This window comes from Aureococcus anophagefferens (genome assembly GCF_000186865.1).
Source record: "Aureococcus anophagefferens unplaced genomic scaffold AURANscaffold_4, whole genome shotgun sequence".
NCBI classification, from domain to species: domain Eukaryota; class Pelagophyceae; order Pelagomonadales; family Pelagomonadaceae; genus Aureococcus; species Aureococcus anophagefferens.
Window position 1 is genome coordinate 1360277 of NW_008705564.1, and position 19147 is coordinate 1379423.

Genomic DNA, 19147 nt, shown 5'->3' on the forward strand with positions numbered 1-19147 from the left:
ACGTCTCTACGCCATCCCCTGGGTCGCGCAGTCGACGGGCGCGACGGTCTCGGAGCCCCACTCGTCCCAGACGTGGACGGCCATGGTGCCGTTGCCGACGCAGAGCGAGAAGCCCCACGGCGTCGTCGGCGCGAGCTCGACGGCGTGGTACGTGCCGCGCCAGTACGCGTCGAACATGAAGAGGCCGCTGGACACGTCGCGGCTCGTCGCCTTGGCATCGTCCCACTCCGTCGTCCGCAGGCTCCAGCGGGCTCGGGCGAGGTGGTTGAGCTTGACGGGCGCGTGCGCGTAGAAGCTCAGCTGGCCGTCGCCGTAGGTCGCCCCGTGGACGACGGGCCGGTCCATGCCGCGCTCCGCGCTGTAGACCTTCCAGCCCTCGCCTTTTGTTTGTGCACAGCCACTGTCACCGTCATCGTCGCAGGCCCGGAAGCCGTAGATGTTCAGCGCCCAGGCCGCGGTCCCGGCCGGCGAGAGCTCGCCGATCTGCGCGTCGAAGGTGACGCGGCTCGGCGACCGCATGATGGGCCACCAGGTGCCCAACGAATTGCCCGAGGGTAAGCGGTCGTGGTCGCCGTAGAGCGGCGCGTAGCCGTAGGGGAACTCGTCGACGTAGGCCTGGGCCGACTCGATCGTCAGCGTCGCGTTCTCCGCGTCGACCTTGCACCCCAGGAGCCTCGACGCCCTTTCGGCGCCGTAGCCGTTGTCGAAGAAGAGGTAGGTGTCGTCGCCGACGTATTCGACGTTGTGCTGGCCGGACCAGGGCGTGTACGTGCCCGGTTCGTAAGTCGTACCGTCCTCGTCGACGAGCGTCAGCGTGCCGAAGGGGCCGCCCGCGACCCAATTCGCGTCGCCCGACGCGACGTCGACGGACGCGAAGGACGACTCGCCGCGGCAGGAGACCACGGCCCGCGTCTCGTTTTCCACGAGCTGCGCGTGGTTCACGTCGGAGCAGTTGGGCACCGCGCGCTTCGAAATTACGGCACCGTCCGCGACGCGGTCGAACGCGGAGCCCGATCCGTCGCGGCTCGGCTGCCAGTAGCTCCGGCCGTCCACGGACTGCTGGACGTCCAGCCCGCTGTCGCCGCCGTCGCCGGACGCGTAGGCCGCCTCGAGGTCGCCGCCGTCCTTCCACGCCCACGTGTAGGCGCGGCCCGTCGACGCCGCGGCGACGACGGTCCGCGGGTCGACGAACTTGACCGCCTCGAGCCGCGTCGGCCGCGCGTCGTCGCCGTCGAGCCACGTCGTCGGCGCCGCGCGCGCGACCGTGCCGTTGACGTCGACGACGATGAGGTAGCTCGCGACCGCGGGGCGGAAGAGCGAGAACGCGACGAAGCCGCCGGAGCCCTCGGCGCCGATGCCCCGCTCCATCTCCGCCTGGGAGAAGGAAAACTCCAGCTTCCGCGGCAGCAGGCGCTCCGCGTCCTCGCCCACGAAGGCGGCGACGCGGTCGAACGCGAGGAGCGCCGACGAGTCGTAGGAGCAGTGGCGGAAGCCCTCCGCGTCCGTCTCGCCGCAGGCGTTGGAGCTGTGGGCGGCGGTGTGGGAGCTCGACGTGTGCGTCGACGACTCGCCCGTCTTCAGGGCCAGGAGCGCGATGCAAAACGCCGCGACGACGCCGACGCCGGAGCACACGACGCACTGGCGGTTCCGCCCGTAGGGCTGCCGCGGCGGCGGCGCCTCGCCGAGCAGGGACGTCGCCTCCGGGTCCGTGTACGGCACGCGCTCGGCCTTGGCCGGCAACGGCGACGCCGCCTCCGGCGCGCTTCGAAAGAGCGGGGCTGCCATTATCTATGCGGAACGACAAGGGCTCCGGCAGCCCATGCCACGATGATGAGCGCACCTAAAAAGCTCATCATCGCGGCACCGTCGACCTCCCAGTTGGCTGCCGAATGGTTGGGGGCTGCTGAAACGATGAGCTCCTATGGGGAGGACGACTTCGAGTCGGCGCCGGAGCCGTCGCCCATGCGCTCGCCCGTGCGCCACGGCGCGTCGCCCTACGGCGACGACGACTTCGAGTCGGCGCCGGAACCGTCGCCGGCGAACAACGACGACGACGGCTGGGGCATGGGCGGCGGCTCCGACGCGTCGCGGAGCGCGTCCGACGAGTCGTCCGTGTGGTCCGCGCCGCCGACGCCGAGCAGCGCCGGGAGCGGGCCGGCCGCGGCCGTGCCCTGGCGGCCGCCGTCGTCGTCCGAGTCCGAGGCGTACTCGTCGTTCGCTTCCGAGTCCGACGACGCGCCGGGCGCGCCGGCGACGCCCGCGCCCGCGTCGGAGAGCTCCGACGAGGACTACGACGAGTCCTTCGAGGCCGCAGAGTCCGAGGCGCGCCCGCCCCCGGAGGAGGCGGGCTGGGAGGTCATGGCGCGCGTCGCCGCCAGGGCAGCACAAGAGAGCGAAATTCCCAACTTCAAAGGCTCCGATCTCGGCCATTTTCCACTCGTTTCGGCTAATTTTTGGACGAGCGATCATCCCTCGGAACGTTCTCGAAGCGTGGATACTAATCTTCTGGAACGCGCGCGCGCGGAACACTCATGTTGAAGCGACGTTGAATCTCTCTTTTGCTGCCCAGGTCGCTGCGGCCGTCGCGCTGAAGGTCGGCGTCTCGCGGGACGCGGCGCCGACGGCCCCGCCGCCGCGCATCGCCGACCTCGACGCGAGCGCCGCGGCCGCCGTCGCGCGCCGGCTCCGCCGCGGCGCGGCGCCGAAGCCGCCGCCGCGCGACGCGCTCGCGCGAGCCGCGGCCTTTTGCGGGCGCGCCGCGGCGCGCGTCCGGCGGGGCGGGCCCGACCCCGGCCCGCTCCTCTTCCATCCGCACATCGCCGGCGCCGCGGCGCCCATGGACCCGCACAAGCGCGCGGCCCTCAAGCGCGTCCGCGTCGGCTACGGTTTCGTGCAGCGCGCGAAGATCGGCGCGATCCGCGCGCGCCTCGGCGCCGCGGAGGACGCGACGGACGCCGCGGCGCGCGCCGCCTTCGAGGCGTCGGGGCCCGGGCCGCGGGACGCGACCGCGGGCGCCTTCGTGCGCCGCGCGGCGTCGCGGATCCGCGCGGAGACGGCGTCGCGGTTTGTCGAGAGCGACGCGTTCGCGGAGCGCGCCGCGGTCCTCGGCGACGGGTCCGCCATGCTCGGCGAGGCCCTCGAGGACTCGCGGCAACGCGCCGAGGCCCGGGCGGCCGCGGAAAAAGAGGCCGAGCGCGCCGCGGAGGGGCGGCGGCTCGCGGGCGCGGCGGACGAGGAGCCCGAGGACCCGCGGCACGCGGCGATCCGGAGGCAGCTCGCGGAGACGCGGCGGCTCGTCCGGAGCTACGAGCGCGACGTCGCCGACGACCCGAAGCGCGCCGCCTTCCGCGACGGCGTCCGCCACCTCCTCTACCGCGGCGGGGACGCCGTCCCCGCGGAGGACATCGGCCTCAAGCTCGCGCCCTACCGCCTCGGACCCGGCGTGCCCGAGCTCGCGCTCTCCGTCGACGGGAAGGTGGACCCGCTCCCGGAGTAACCCGTTATTATCGAGGCGGCGGCGGGAAGAGGCTCGTGTAGACGATCCGCCACGCGATGATCGTGAGGTACTCGACGACGACCTCGACGGGCGTCGCGCCCAAAGAATGCGCGAGCGTCGCCGGTAGGAGCGTCTGGGGCGCGCAGATGGCGTACTCGACGCCGAGATTCAGCATGAGCGCGACGGCGGCGGCCTCCACGGGGACCTGCGCGGTTCCGCGTCGGTTTCCTGCGCGCGTCGAAGCGCGCCGAGACGCGGCCGGGCACGGGCACCTCCCACGTGCTCTCCGGCGCGCGAAACGCTTTGAATATCTTCTCCGCGACGAAAAGGCAGACCGTGAGCCGGCAGCCGCCTGCGGAGATCGGCGGCGTCGCGGAACGCGCGCGCGCGCGAGGTTTCACGGCACCGGCGCGCGCGGATGCACGCGCCGCCGAGGTCGAGCGTGACGGGGTCGAGCGGCGCGGCCGTTAGCACGGAGGGGAGCGCCTGCTGGTAGCAGCTCAGGCCCACGAGGCAGGCGGCGTCGCCCACGCGTTTCTTGGTCGGCGAGTAGCCGTGGACTGAGACCGTTCTCTGGGGTGCGCTGCGTGGTTGCGGTGCTACGAATGCGGACGCGCAAGCAGCTAAACACAGGAGATCGAGACGTGAGGCGGCCATCGGCTCATGCATATTTGGAGCGGCATCATCAACATTGTGAAGTGCATTATCTTGCATTGCAGCAAGGCATGGGCAGGCAAAGACCAGTGTGATTCCTAGCTACGACGTCGTGTGGGGCAGCTAGAGGATGACCGGCGGCTCCTACGACGTCGTCGTCGACGAGCGCCCGGCGGAAGCCCCCGCGGCGCCGTCGCCGCGCGTCGTCGAGCTCGCCGGCCTCAACGGCGCGACGCCGCTCGAGGCGCTGACGCTGCGCGCGCGCCGCGACGGCCGGGACGTCGGCGCGCTCGTCGCCCACATCTTCGTCGCGCTGCGCGTGCGGCGCGACGAGGCCCGGGACGTCTGCCGCATCTGCCTCGGCGCGGGCCTCGTGCGGTCCGCGGACGACGACGACGACGGAGGCGAGAAGCTCCTGCGCGACTGCTGCGGCTGCCGGGGCAGCATGTGCGCGGTCCACGGGAGCTGCCTCGTCGCGTGGTGGAAGGCCCGGGGCGCGCCGACGGACCTCGCGTGCCCGACGTGCAAGAAGCCCTACGCGAACGAGGCCGGCCTGCTGCTGTCGCGGAAGCTCGTCGCGCGCCGGCGCGCCGAGGACGAGCGGCGCGTCGCCGCCAAGGCCCCGGAGACGCCCCAGGCCCTGCTGTCGCGGAAGCACGCGGCGATCACGGAGGCGACGCACCTCTGGCGCAACGGCCAGTTCGACGAGGCGTCGCGGGGCTTCGAGAGCGCGCTCGCGGCCATGGCGGCCGAGCACGGCGGCCGCGACGACGCGCTCCGGGGCGACATCTACGCCGTGACGGCGACGCTGAACCTGGCTTTGGTCGACCTCGCCCTGAACCGCCTCGAGGCCGCGGAGCGGCGCGCGCGCTGGGCCCAGTCCGCGCTCGTCGCGCTGGGATCGCCCCACGCGCTGAGGAGCTCGCACAATTTGGCGATGATCCTCGACGAGCGCGGGCGCGCGCCGGAGGCCTGCGCGCTCTACGAGGGCGTGCTCCGCGAGCGGCGCGCGACGCTCGGCGCGGACCACGTCGACAGCCTCCGCACGGCCTGCGACCTCCGGGGCGGGAAAAGGGCGCGAAGTTCCCGACTTCACAGGCTCCGAGCTCGGTCGTTGTTCACTCGTTTCGGCTGATGTTTGGACGAGCGATCATCCCTCGGAGCGCTCTCGACGCGTGGATGCTGTTTCTGGAACGCGCGGAACACGCACGTCGAAGCGACGTCGCATCACCCTGTTCCCGCCCAGGCAACCTCGGCCTGTCGTACGCGCGGCTCCGGGACCACGCGGCCGCGGAGGCCATGCTGCGCGAGACGCTCGGCGCCGCGCGGCGCACGCTCGGCGACGGCGACGCGCTGACGCTCGCGTCGGTGCACAACCTCAGCGAGGCGCTCGTCGGCTCGGGCGACGCTGCGAAGCTGCCCGAGGCGCGGAAGCTCGCCGCGGAGGCCCTGGACCGGCGGCGGCGCGTGTTGGGCGAGACCCACCTCCACACGCTACGCTCCGCGCTCGACCTCGCGCTCCTGCTGAAGCGCGACCCGGACGGCGACGACGCCGAGGCGACGGCGCTGCTGACGCGCGCCGCGGCCGGCTACGCGGCGGCGCTCGGGTCGGACCACCCGCGGACGACGCACGCGCGGTCCATCCTGGACGCGTGGACGGCGACGGAGGCGCCCGAGGTCGTCGTCGCGGCCGCGCGCAAGGCCCGGGTCGCCAGGGACGCGGATCGCGAGCACGTCGCGCTCGTCGACCGCGTCGACGTCCCCGACGGCGCGGACCGCGCCGCGCTCCTGGGCGCGCTCGGCGACGCGCTCGCCGCGCGCGGCGTCGCCTCCCTCGTGTTCCCGCTGCGGGAGTCGGACCCGCTCGCGGCCGCGGCCCTCGCGACGGACGCCTCCTCCGTCGTCGGCGTCGCGACGCTCGACGACGACGGCCGGACCTTCGCCTACCGCGTCGACCTCAAGTCCGCCGCGTAATGTGTGTTGATCTCCGAGGCCGCGCCGCGTCGTGCGCGTTCGACGCGACGCCGCGCGTCGACCCGTGCGCCGACCGCGCGCCGCGTCCCGACCCGGAGCCGCGGTCATTTTACACGGTGCGCCTATCGCTTCGCTGCGGGCGCGTCCATGACGGACATGGCCGCCGGGTAGAGGTTGCCGACGATCTGCTGCCGGCGGAGCACCTGGAGGTCCACGTGGCCGCGTTTGATCGCTTCGGTCGCCTCGGCTCCGGTGAGCGACGCGTTCTTCCGGAAGTCCTCGCGCACGCGCCGCACGGCGTAGTGGCGGAAGTTGTATTGCTGCGGCGGGAGGGGGCGTCGGTGGCGCGCCGCGGGGCGGCGCGCGGCGGGCGCGGGTCGCGTACGTTGACTTTCGTCGCCTCGCGCATCATGGCGCGGTAGAGGCTGAGCGCCTGGCCGCTCATTTTCTTTTGTTTGCTTTTTGTGCTCTTGCGTGTGGTGTACGTGTGTGTATACTCGCTGCGTCGCCTTGCTCGCTCCAGTCGGCGTCCAGCTCCAGCTGGCTGGATCAGTCGGCCGGCGAAGACGGGCAGAGGCCGAAGTCGCCGAAACCTTGCCGCAAAGCTGCCTCTGGACGGCGCCAGCGTCGTCGCCCGCCTTGCGCGCCGCGCGCCGTCGAGCCACTATGGCCGACGTCATGGCGAAGCTGCGCAACATGGACATGTACCCAAAGACGAAGGACGAGTTCCGCGTGCGCACGATGCAGGGCGGCGTGAGCTCGCTCTTCGCCGTCGTCGTCGCCATCATCTTGGTGCGCAGCGAGCTGAAGCACTCGCTCGCCGTGTCGACGCACGACCGCTTATTCGTGAACTCGAGCCACGGCGACGGCCTGAGCGTGCGCTTCGAGCTCGAGTTCCCCCGCGCGAACTGCGAGTTGTTGGCCATCGACGCGAACGACGAGAGCGGCCAGCCGCTCGAGGGCGTGCAGCAGCACGTCATCAAGACGCGGCTGGACACGAACGGCCGGCGCGTGCTCGTGAACCGGAAAGCCGCGAACAGCGTGCACAAGGTCGGCGACACGGCCACGTCCGAGGAGCACCTCGCGGCGCCCGACGAAGCGAAGCCCGAGGTTGCCTGCGGCGACTGCTACGGCGCGCAGGACGACGAGCGGCCCTGCTGCGCGACCTGCGACGACGTGCGCAGTGCGTACCGGAAGCGCGGCTGGACGTTCCACGAGCACACGGTCGCCCAGTGCGCGGGCGAGCTCGCGGAGGCGGCGCTCGACTTGGATTCCGACGAGGGCTGCTCGATCAAGGGCACGCTGGAGCTGCCGGCCGTCTCCGGCAACTTCCACGTCGCGCCGGGGCGCCACCTCCAGACGTCGGGCCTGTTCAAGGGCATGGACCTCGTCCAGCTGACCTTCGACAAGTTCAACGTGTCGCACACGGTGAAGCAGCTGCGCTTCGGCCCCGACGAGCGGAGTCTGGAGCCCGCGCGCGCGTCCAGGAAGGTCGTCGGGCCCGACGTCGACCTGTCGTCGCAGCTCGACGGCGAGAGCCGGACGCTCGGCGACGGCTACGGCATGCACCAGTACTACCTCAAGGTCGTGCCGACGGTCTACAAGAATCTCGGGGGCAAGACGCGCGAGCTCTGGCAGTACAGCGTCACGGAGCACGTGCGCCACGTCGCGCCGGGCTCCGGCAAGGGCCTGCCGGGCGTCTTCTTCTTCTACGAGGTGTCGCCGCTCTGCGCCGAGTTCGTCGAGCGGCGCAACGGCTGGCTCGCGCTGCTCACTGGCCTCGCGGCCATCGTCGGCGGCGTCGCCGCGACGGCCGGCGCCGCGGACCGCGCGCTCGCCTGGGCCGCGGCCTGCTACAAGGGCGAGCGGGGCATCGCGGCCTAGTACTTAAGGTGCGTGACGCGCGCGCGGCGCGAGCTGAGCTTGGGGGAGCCCTCCTCCTGGATGCGGCCGATCCACGCGGGGAGCGTGAGCTTGTACGTGTAGGCCGCGACCCGCAAGACGGCCGTCGCGAGGAAGCCCGTCGCCGCGACGCAGTTCGGGTAGTCCGGGAACCGCGGCGCGAGGGCCACGTAGACGAGGGCGCCGACGAGGGCCGTGAAGCCGTAGAGCGACTTGGGCCTCCCGTGGACGTGCGCGTGCAATATGCGGACGGGCTGCTTCGTGAGCACGTCGCGCATGACGCCCCCGAAGGTCGCGCCCACGAGGCCGAAGACGACGCAGCAGAGGGGCTGGCACGACTCCTTGAGCGCGATGTCGGCGCTGAGCACCGCGAAGGCGCCTAAACCCAAAGCGTCCGCGAAGCAGAACGCCTCGTGCGCGTCGTCGCCTCCGAGGTCGCGCTCGATCCGCGGCCAGCAGCAGAAGGTCAGCACGGACGTGAGGAAGATGATCTGCAGGTACAGCACGTTGCGCATCCAGAAGACGGGCACGCGGCCCAGGAGCACGTCGCGCGTCGTGCCGCCGCCGACGCACGTGAATAAGGCGATGACCGCCGCGCCGAGCACGTCCATCTCGTTGCGCGCCGCCTGGATCGTGCCGGAGAAGGCGAAGACGGCCGTGCCGAAGAAGTCGAGGAAGATGAGGGCGTCGAAGGTGTTGTAGCCGCCGCGCAACCGGGCCAGCGCGGCGCGGCGCGGGGGCGGGGCGCGGCGCCGGGAGTGTGCCGACGTCGCCGGCGCGCCCGTGCGCCACGATTTCGTCGCGAGCGACCGCCGGCCCAGCGCCGACGTCGCGGCGACGCAGGCGAAGCACCACAGGAGTGCGCGGCGCGGCGAGGACACCATCGGGCCGACCTGGACACTATCGCGCGTGACGAGATCGCCTCAACATTTGACGGTAACCAACCAGATGTTTGCCTCTCCGGAGCGAGATCTTTTGTCTTTACGGGGAGAAACAAACGGGCTAATATTTTTTCGATTCGAGGGTGAGTGTGGCGGCATAGAAGCATCGCCGAGTTCCAAAAAAGGCAACGAGTTCCAAAAAAGGCAACGAGTTCCAAAAAAGGCAACGGGTGGCGGCCCGCGCGCTCCGCGCGCGCTCCGACTGTCGGGGGTAACATGCGACCGCGGTCGACCTAGATCCAGTCGACGTTCGCGTTGGCGACGGTGACGACCGGGGGCTCGTCCTTGGCCGGCGTGACGATGGCCGGGAGCGGTGCGTCGACCTTGGCGTCGTCCACGACCTCGACGGCGACCTCGACGGGCGACGGCGGCGCGGCGGTCCCCGGCGCGTCCGTCTCGGGGAGCTCCGCGGACCTGGGCAGCACAAGGGTGATTCAACGTCGCTTCAACGTGAGTGTTCCGCGCGCGCGCGTTCCGGGAAAAGCATCCACGCTTCGAGACCGTTCCAAGAGATGATCGCTCGTCCAAAATCAGCCGAAACGAGTGGAAAATGGCCGAGATCGGAGCCTTTGAAGTTGGGAATTTCGCTCTCTTGTGCTGCCCTGCCGCGGACGCGGCGCCGTCGGCGTTCGGCGCGGGCGCGGGCGCGAGGTGGTTGTGCTCCGTGCCCGGCACGAGGACGGACCCCGCGGCGGCCCGCAGCGAGCTCCGGCCGCCGACGCGGCGCCGCCGCTCCGGCGGCGGCGGCGCGGCGCCGAGCGGCAGCGCCGCGCCGCCGCCGTCGATCGTGAGGCGGAGGAGCTGGTACTTGCCGTCCTCGCTCAGCTTGAGGAGCTCGAACCAGGAGCTCTTGCAGACGACGTCGACCGACGAGCGCCGCTCGGGCTCGATCTGGAGCAGGAGCTCGAACATCTTGCGCACGGGCTCCGACGGCACGGACTTCGCGGTGCCCAATTTCACGCGCGCGACGGCCTCCGCGATGCCGCAGGAGAAGGCGGCGACGTCGCTCAGGGACTCGTAGGGCGGGCACCAGATCGTCTCGAAGACGCGGTGGCCCAGGAACATCTCGACCATGACCGCGCCCATGGACCACGCGTCCGCGAGCGGGCCGTCGTACCGCTGCCGCATCATGAGCTCGGGCGCGAAGAAGCCCGGCGACCCCACAAAGTCCGTGAGCTTCGACGACACCTCGATGTCGGCGCAGAGGCCAAAGTCGCAGATCTTGACGATGCCCTTGGTCTCGGACGCCTCGTCCCACTCGTGCGGCTCGCCGACGACCAAAATGTTCTCGGGCTTGACGTCGCGGTGCGCGACGCCCGCGTTGTGGCAGTGGCGCAGGCCCAATGCTAAGATGCGCATGACCTGCTTGATGATGGGCTCGGGGCAGCCGTCGGGGTAGCCGTCGAGGAAGGTGAACAGGTCGCGCTCGGCCATCTCCATGACCAGATAAACGCTCGACGGCGAGTGGAGCACGTCGTAGATGCGGCAGATGCCCGCGTGGCGGCAGCGGCGCATGGCCAAGACCTCCATGTTCACGCGCCGGATGTTGCGCTTGCTCTTGAGGATGCTGCTGTGGCGCTGGACCTTGGCCTTGTTGATGACCTTCAACGCGAGCTCGGGCGCGCCGTCGTCGTCGCCGGCCCTGCAGGCGAAGACCGTGGCGAACTCGCCCTCGCCGAGCTTCCGCGAGACGGCGTACTTGCCCACGGTGGCCGTCACCTGCAGGTCCTCGACGACGGGCGGCAGCTCGGGCTGCGAGCTCCAGGTCGACTCCAGCGCCGAGTTCTGCGGCGCCTTCTTGTTATCGAAGAGGGCCTGCATGGTCCCGAAGCCCGCGGTGGCACCGGCCACCGCCGCGCCGCTCCTCACCGCCGCCGGCCGGCCCACCGCCGACGCTTAGGCGACGTGTCGCCGGCGGTACTCTTTGTTGACGGCCTGGAATGATCGGACGCGTTTACGGCTGATTTAGAAACAACGGCTGCTTCTCTGCCTTCCAATCGCAACGGTTAATTTTTCTCTGCTCTTTTCTCTCAACGGACCACAAGGGGTTTCGCAGCGACGGCCTGCGATGGCCGGCCGGGCTGCCCCGACTCTGGGGCCGGGCGGGGGCTTAGAGGCTGCCCTCCTCCCGCGTTCGCTCCCTCGGGAGGACCCATCCCACCGCCTCCCCGTGGCACCAAGCACGCACCACCGGGAAGCGACCTTTAGTTGCGCTTCTTCCGGTTCGCGCGGTTCCTCTGGTGGACCGTCTGCATGGTGCGGCCGACGGACCGCGAGATGGCGCCCTTGGCGTAGCCGAGGACCCAGATGGCGAGCATGGGCGCGAGGTTGACCTGGAAGCCCGACGACGCGCCCATGGCCATCGCCGGGTCGACGGCCAGGCTCGGCAGCGGCGAGATGAACCGGCGGAGCCACGAGTTCGCCGGCGCGACCCAGGACACGAGCACGCTCAGCCGCAGGTAGTACGTCGCGGCGTCGCACAAACCCGTGAGAACGACGAGCGCCGCCGCGCGCGGCGAGCCCGCGCGCCAGGCGTACTCGGCCAAGTTCACGCGCTCGGCGTACTCGGCCGCGAAGGCCGCGCGGCCCGAGCTCGTGGCGACGAGCAGGGGCTGCGAGAAGAGGCAGACCGCGGCGGCGATGAGGCCGTATTTGAGCGCGAACGAGAACCAGCCGCGGCGGTCCTTCTCCCGCCGCCTCGCCTCCTCGTAGCGGAGGATCGGCGCCAGCGCGGCGACGACCTCGCCCTTCTCGACGACGCCGCGCGGCATCTCGTCGGCGGCGCCGAGGTTGCGCGCGAGATGGCGGAGCTCCTTGATGGACATGGCCGCGAGACGGTCGTCGACGGCGTCGGCGCTTGCGCCGGCCGCGCAGGCGACGAGCACGACGATGGAGAGGGCTCTCCGTAGTAGTCTTGTCGAGCTGGGTGGTGGCCGCATGCTCTTCGAGGAGCGCTCCATCGTTGCCACAGGAGCTTGTGCTCGCTGGCAGCATGGCCGACGCCAAAGCGGGCGCCGACGCGCCGCCGGATCGTTCGATCTTCGACAGCGGCACGACGCCCGGCCTCGCCCCGGGCTCCGTCGCGACGATCTTCGCGTTCAACAGCGAGCCCGAGAGCGTCTGGCCGAGCCGCGGCGCGGACAACCGGCGCAAGCCCCCGGTGCCCGAGGCGCGCGGCGACCTCGTCGTCTTCACCTGCAGCTTCTACGGCTCCGTCGACGACGTGCGCTTCAAGTGCTGCCTCGACATGCTCCACATCGCCAAGCACAACGGCGTCCGCGTCGTCGTCGTCGACGCGAGCCCGCTGGAGGCGGTGCGAAAGCGCATGCGCGAGGCCGGCGCGTTCCGCGTCGAGAAGCAGGCGGCCGCGGGCAAGAAGGGCGCGGCGCTGCGCGAGGCGCTGGCCCTCGCCGCCGCCGTCGCCGGCGACGACGACGCCTGCCTGCTCTGCTGGACGGAGCCGGAGAAGGCGGACATGGGCCGCCACTGGGCCGCGGTCGCCGGGGACGCGACGCTGGACGTCGTCGTGCCCGCGCGCCGCGACGAGACGTTCCGGCGCACCTACCCCGTCGAGCAGTACCACTCCGAGTCCTTCGCGAACGCGTACCTCAACGCCGCCGCGAAGGCGGCCGGCTTCGGGACGGCCCTCGACTGGCACTTCGGGCCCTTCTGCCTGCGCAAGGCGCACGCCCAGCTCTGGCTCGACGGCGACGGCGAGCTCTGGGACGCGCAGCTGCTGCCCCTCGTCGCGGCCATCGGCCGCGGGCTCAAGGTCGGCGCCGTCGAGGTCGACTTCGAGGCGCCGTGGGTCATGAAGGCCGCGGAGGAGGGCGACCTCGGCTTCTGCGAGAAGCGCCTCATGCAGATCAACTACCTCGACCCGAAGGTCCTCGCGGCGCTCAAGGCGCTCGACCTCCCCAAGGACGACGCGCCCGCGGACGAGTAGGCGGACTCGCGCGAGGGCCCCGCGCGCCGCTGGTTTAGTTGGGACGATCGCCGTCGTTGGCGGCGGGGGGATCGTCGGCGAGCTCTCGGCTCTTTGTTGCGGCGGGGCGACGGACGCGCGCGCCTAGGCGGCGAGCGCGGCCGCGTTGAGCTTCTTGAAGTCGACGGTGCCGAAGCCCGTCGCCGCGTCCCAGCCCGGTGCCGCGGGGAAGCCGCCCGTGAAGCCGCCGCTCGTCTTGCCCGTGGTGACGTCGTGGAACGCGGCCTCGCCCGTCTTGTAGAGGAAGGGGTTGAGCCAGCCCATGGACTTCTTGCCGGCCTTGAGGCGGTTGTTGTTGACCTGGGCGATCATGGCCGCGACCGTCGGCGACGCGGCGGACGTGCCGCCGACGCCCGCGAAGGACTTGCCGCCGGAGAGCGCGACGAGGTACGGGTTCACGAGGCCCGCGAGCGCGGCGACGTCGGGGTACGCGCGGCCCGTGGCGTTGTACATGCGCGCCTTGGGCAGCCCCGTCGCCGACTTGAGGTAGGCGGCCACGTCGTCGGCCTGCCAGGCGGGCTGGGCGAACTCGTTGGAGAAGCCCGAGCCGCCGTCGTTCCACGTCGTCTCGTCGCCGATGACCGACTTCGTCGCGAAGTCCGTGCCGCCGACGGCCGTCACGTAGGGCGACGCGGCGGGGAAGTCGGGGTGGTACTTGAGGCCCGGGCCCTCGCGGCCCCAGACGCCCTGGTCGCCCGCGGCGAAGAGGATGGACACGCCCGTGTTGGAGACCTGGGCAGGACAAGGGTGCGACATTCCCAACTCTCGGAGCGCTCTCGACGCGTGGATCCTTTCTCTGGAATGATCGCGCGCGGAACACCCATGTTGAAGCGACCTCGAACCACCCGTTTCCCGCCCGCGTTGGAGACCTTCATGAACGCCGCGTTCACGGACTCCATGTACGCGGAGCCTGTGTGGAAACCAAATCTTCAACCCGACTTCAATGTGAGCGTATTCGAATGTTTTGACACAAGCTCTTCGGCTGGGCTTCGAGAACTCGACGAGAGCGATCGATCCGTCCAAAAGTCAGCCGAATCGACTTCGATTTGAGCGAGCTAGAGAATTCTCAAGTTTGGTCAGGACCACCCAAACCAGTGGTTGGTTTCCACACAGCGCGGAGCCCGTCTGCTGCGCCTCGTCGTTGCCGTAGGACACGGAGTTGACGAGGGGCGCCGGCGTGGCGTCGCCGAGCTTGTTCGCCCAGGCGAGGAGCGAGTAGGTGCCCGAGTAGTAGACCTCGAGCGGGATCGCGCCGGCGATACTGCCCGCGTACTCGATGTCCAGGAGCGACTCGACGCAGCCCTGGCCGAGGCCCTCGCAGAGGAGGGGCACGTTGCCGCCGACGGTCTTGGACACGGAGATGGCGCTCGGCAGGCCGCAGGCCGTCGAGAAGGCGCCGAGATCCTTCGGGTCCCAGTACTGGCCCTGGAACTCCGCGACGGCCATGGAGTTGCCGTCCGCGGCGTCCGTCAGCGGGAACTCGAAGCCGTAGCGCTCCGCGAGGACGTAGGGGTTCGTGTAGGCGCTGTTCTTCGCGCCGCACTTGGCCCAGGCGCCCGTCGCGTTCGGCGCGGCGTCGACGGCCGCGGCGACGAGGTCCGACCGGCGGAGCCGCGGGAAGCGCACGAGCTCCGAGACGAGGGACACGTGCGCCGCGACGGCGGCGGGCAGGGAGTAGGCCTCGCCGACGCGGATCACCTCGACGTGGGCGTAGTCGACGTGCGCGTGCGCGTAGAGCTTCGTGTCGAGCGCGCGCTCGACGGCCCCGGCGGGCACCGCGACGGAGACGACGGACTTGAAGTCGTCGACGTGGACGTCGGCGGCGCCGAGGTCGTGGACGACGTAGTCGAGGACGGCGTCGAGGGCCTCGCGCGACGGGGCCAGCATGGCGCGGACCTCCTCCTTCGAGAGCCAGTCGGAGTATTTCGCGGAGCCGGGCGTCGACCGCTCCACGAGGTCGTCGTGGAAGGCCGCGAGGTCCGCGGCGTCGTGCTTGAGCCAGAACTCGAGCTCGATGAGCGCCGACGCGGCGACGCGCTCGCCGCGCACCTATGCGGCGTTGCGCGATGCGGGGCAGCCTGTTTCGGGGGGAGGGGCAGCATTCGGCAGGCTTTCGGAGGACGCACCCAGTTCGGCGCCTCGAAGACCGTGACGTCCGGCTCCATGACCGTGCGGCCGGCCGCGAGGGCCGCGGCGGTGGTGGGGACGAGCGCGAGTGCGAGCTTCATAGCTGTGATTCTTCCGCGAGCGCAGGGCTGCAACGCGCGCTGGAAGCCAGTCGTTGCGACGCATTTCAAACTTGATCGGGCCAATCAGCGCTCGACGTCGTCTGGGTGGCCGGCGTCGTCCGTCGCGCCGCCACTCGAGGCCGCCCGCGCGACGACGTGGCGAGCTACGAATTAGGGGCCGCCTCGCGCGGCGCGGCGGGCTCGGCTGCGAATTCGGGGCGCTCGCTCAGAAGTCGCGCTCCTTGGCGCCCGTGAGGACGAGCTGGATCTCGTCGAGGCACTGCTTCGCGACCTTGGCCTCGGTGCCCTCGCCGACGGCGCGCATGAGCCACGTCGGGCTGCCGTCGGGCCTCGTCGACCGCTCCAGGATGGTCATGACGAGCGCCGTCGTGTGGTACGTCTTCGACGACAGGTTGAAGATCGCCAGATCCTGGGGCTTGGGCCGGGCCCGGCTCGGGGGCAGGAAGAGGTGGCAGGACACGTTGTCGACCTGGGAGAAGGGCTGGCCGCTGTAGGAGTTGACGACGAAGGCGACGTACCTGTGTGGAATTCAAATCTTCAACCCGACTTCAATGTGAGCGTATGCGACAGTTTTGACGCAATCTCTTCGGTTGTGCTTCGAGAACTCGATGAGAGCAATCGATTCGTCCAAAAATCAGCCAAATCGACTTCGATTTGATCGAGATAGAGAGTTCTGAAGTTTGGTGGGGACCCCCCAAACCAGTGGTTGATTTCCACACAGCGACGTACCGCACGTCGGGCGCGAGCTTGTCGAGCTCGACCGTGATGACCTCGTCGTCGCCGCCGCCGTCGCCCGTCGTGTCGTCGCCCGAGTGGCGCACGCGGCCGTCGCTCGACGACAGCTTCTGGTAGGACACGATCTCCGTCGTCGCCTCCGAGCAGCCGGCCTTGAGCAGCAGGCACGACGCGTCGAGGTCGATGCTGCGGCCGCCCGTGATGTCCCAGGCGACGCCCATGCGCACCTCCGCGAGGGGCCCCGCCTGGTAGTACGACAGGTCCACGACGGAGCCCTTGTGCATGATGGCGACGCGGTCGTTCGGGTCGCCGACGCGGACGTGCGACACGAGGTCCGAGAGGTAGGCCTTGAGCTCGGGCACCCACGTGCCGTAGTCGCGGGGCCCCGCCGCGACGTCGCCGATGGCGTTGAGCACCCAGGCCGGGCCGCTCCGCGCGACGCGGCACATGACGAGGCCCGTGTGGTCGCCGCGGCAGTCGAAGGCGTAGCGGCACATCTCGCCCTCGACGGGGTCGAAGAGGCCGACGAAGGCCGACTTCATGTCCACGAAGGAGCTCTTCTCCGCGTAGGCCGTGACGACGAAGAGCATGGACGCGACGGCCCGGGGGAGCTTCGCCAGGCGGAGCTCGATGCGCTCGTCCGCGTCCTCCTCCGCGGCGGCCTCGTCGCCCGTCAGCGCGTCGCCGCTGTGCAGCGCCGCGCCGTCGAAGCACTGCGTGTTCCCGAAGTAGAGCGCGTCGACGACGGCGCCCTGGTCGTCGAAGAAGACGCACGACGCGTCGAGGTCGACCTTGGCGCCGCACGCGCCCGTCCACCCCAGGCCGACGAAGAGCGCCTGCTCCGGGTGCTCGACGCGGAAGGGCGTGCCCTTCTCCAGGGCGATGACGGTCTTGGGCTTCCAGGCGAAGGCGATCTCGATCTGGCCCCGGGCGTTGTCGCAGCCCTCGCAGTTTTCCACGTCGTACCACCGACGAACGCGCGTCGCGACGTCCGCGCCTCGGAGCGCCTCGAGGACCTCGATGACCACGGTGCCCATGGGGTCGGAGCTCGACAGCTTGTCCTTGTCGAAGCAGTTGACGACGAGCCGCTTCTGCGCGCCGCGCTTCACCTTGGCGGCCGTCGAGAAGTTCCAGACGGGGCTCAGGTTCCGGTCGACGGTCTTCGTCTTGCCGACCTTGGCGCCGTCGACGGCGACGACGCAGAACGGGTCCGACTTGTTCGACCGGAAGGTGCCCCGGTCCTTGATGACGAGGTCGCGGCCCTGGATCACCTCGATCTCGAGCGTGCCGGGGTTCATCATGTGCTCCGCGCTCGTCCCGGCGACCGTGCCGGAGACGCCGCCGGCGACGACCACGGCGTCCGCGACGGCGAGGCCGTCCATGTTGTCCACGAGCGAGGCCATGGTTGGTTGGAACAGTCGACGAGCTCTTCATCCACTTTATCAAAAAAGTTACCCCAACGAGCGCGCGAAAACATATCTATCGACGGCTGCCGATTGATCTTTCGTCCGCCCAACTGCGGACACTAGATCTCACACTGCGGGCTGCCTCCGCGTCGCGCGTCCGCAGCACATGGGCAACCCTATAGCAACTCCTCCTGGCAGCTGCGGCGGACCCTCACGACGCGGCTCCATCTCGAAGGAGTTGCCATAGCGCATTGTGGTTCTCGAGCGCGGCGGGCTCCACGTCCTGCGCGCTGCGCGGGCCCTAATGATCTCAGCTTCTGCGCGTCCCCGCGAGGATCAGACTGGGGTTTTGGAATCTCCGCCCCCGAGTTCCTACGGCGATGTAGGCTCGTTTTCTCCCCCTGTGGGCTGGAACATGCCGAATGCCGTGTCGAAAGTTGTCCGTCCATCGACATCGACGTGCGAAATGCTGCCGAAATCAGGGTTAGTATTGATCGATTAATTCAAGAATCAATGTTGTTTGAAGAAGTTAATGTATCTCCACTTTTGATGAAGTGGATGAAAGCTCGGCGGAGTTCTCGACAAGCCGCCGGGAGCCGCGAAAGTGCGAGGTTTTTGTGTTCGGGTTCAAGAAGCGCGCTCTCTAATTCGAAGGAGAGACCGAGGGCTGCGACGCCGCCGCCGCCGCCGCCATGCTCTCGACGCCCCTCGTGTCGCGGGACCTGACGGCGGGGCGCTGCTACCTCGACATCGCCCACGCGCTCGAGGCGCTCGACGGGACCATCGGCGCGGTCCTCGACCGCATCTCGTCGCGCGCCGAGGCGGAGCGGCTGCGCGTCGCCGCCATCAACGAGCGCGTCCTGAGCTGCGAGGCCAAGGTCGCGGCCATCGGCGCCATGAGGAACCGGGCGACGACGGTCATGTCGACGAGCCGCTACCCCGACGACCGCGGCGCGGGCGAGGACGCGGACGTCGTGAGCCTCGTCGCGGAGCCGGGCGCGGAGCGGGAAACGAGTGATTCAACGTCGCTTCAACGTGAGTGTTCCGCGCGCGCGCGTTCCGGAAAAAAAGCATCCACGCGTCGAGAGCGCTCCGAGAGATGATCGCTCGTCCAAAAATGAGCCGAAACGAGTGGAAAACGACCGAGAGAGGAGCCTCCGAGGTTGAACATGTCGCACTCTTTTCCCGCCCAGGCTCGGCGCCGGCGCGGCCGAGGAGTCCGTGCACGCCGAGTGCGGCGCGTCGGAGCCCTGCGCGCTGCCCGGGGGCGGCGACGCGCTCCGAGCGAGCCCCGTGGCGAACCCGGAGCTCCACGCGGGCGCGCTCGAGCTCTGGAGCCGGCTGAACCCGCACGGCTGCGCGCCGGACCGGCCGGAGCTCCGCATGGAGGACGAGGGCCTCGGCAAGCCGCCGCCGCGCACGGCGTCCGCCGCCGCGCTGCTGCTCTTCAACAGCGACCGCGCGCCCTACCGCAAGTACCTCGGGGCCTTCGACGCGCTCCACGGCGAGGACCACCGGCGCCGCGCGGCGTCGACGCCCGAGGACGACGCGCTCCACGACGCGCCGGACACGATCCTCACGGGCGTCGCCCTGCCGGACGTCGCCCAGCTCGACTACCAGTACAAGCCCGAGCTCGGCGACCTCGCGCGGCTCGACCTGCCGGCGAACCTCCCGCTGCCGGACATCGCGGACGTCGCCTTCGCGCCCGACGACCTGCCCGTCATCGCGCCGTCGGCGCACCAGGCGTCGAACCTCGCGCTGCCGGCGATCCTCCCGGGCGGCCCGGACCTCGACTTCGACGCGGG

The 19147-nt window shown here is 70.2% G+C and overlaps 5 protein-coding genes across 5 annotated transcripts; 1 reads left to right on the top strand and 4 right to left on the bottom strand.

Annotated features, from left to right (window-relative positions):
* Window positions 1-6790: 6790 nt before the first annotated feature.
* On the top strand, window positions 6791-7930 carry AURANDRAFT_2571 (hypothetical protein; the record flags this gene model as incomplete). The annotated part of the gene is made up of 1 exon (XM_009035878.1): window positions 6791-7930. A coding segment is annotated over one exon (1140 nt), but the record flags the coding sequence as incomplete, so codon positions are not given.
* A 70-nt stretch (window positions 7931-8000) lies between these two features.
* On the bottom strand, window positions 8001-8948 carry AURANDRAFT_52678 (hypothetical protein; the record flags this gene model as incomplete). Its single annotated transcript, XM_009036370.1, has 1 exon — window positions 8001-8948. One exon carries the CDS (start codon window positions 8908-8910, stop codon window positions 8005-8007), a length of 906 nt encoding a protein of 301 aa, XP_009034618.1.
* Window positions 8949-10005: 1057 nt separating this feature from the next.
* Window positions 10006-10671, bottom strand: AURANDRAFT_12693 (hypothetical protein; the record flags this gene model as incomplete). The annotated part of the gene is made up of 1 exon (XM_009036369.1): window positions 10006-10671. A coding segment is annotated over one exon (666 nt), but the record flags the coding sequence as incomplete, so codon positions are not given.
* Window positions 10672-11171: 500 nt separating this feature from the next.
* Window positions 11172-11906, bottom strand: AURANDRAFT_62153 (hypothetical protein; the record flags this gene model as incomplete). Its single annotated transcript, XM_009036368.1, has 1 exon — window positions 11172-11906. One exon carries the CDS (start codon window positions 11904-11906, stop codon window positions 11172-11174), a length of 735 nt encoding a protein of 244 aa, XP_009034616.1.
* A 1130-nt stretch (window positions 11907-13036) lies between these two features.
* Window positions 13037-17339, bottom strand: AURANDRAFT_71024 (hypothetical protein; the record flags this gene model as incomplete). The annotated part of the gene is made up of 5 exons (XM_009036367.1): window positions 13037-13684; window positions 13795-13862; window positions 14062-15001; window positions 15440-15719; window positions 15931-17339. 5 exons carry the CDS (start codon window positions 17337-17339, stop codon window positions 13037-13039), a joined length of 3345 nt encoding a protein of 1114 aa, XP_009034615.1.
* Window positions 17340-19147: the final 1808 nt, after the last annotated feature.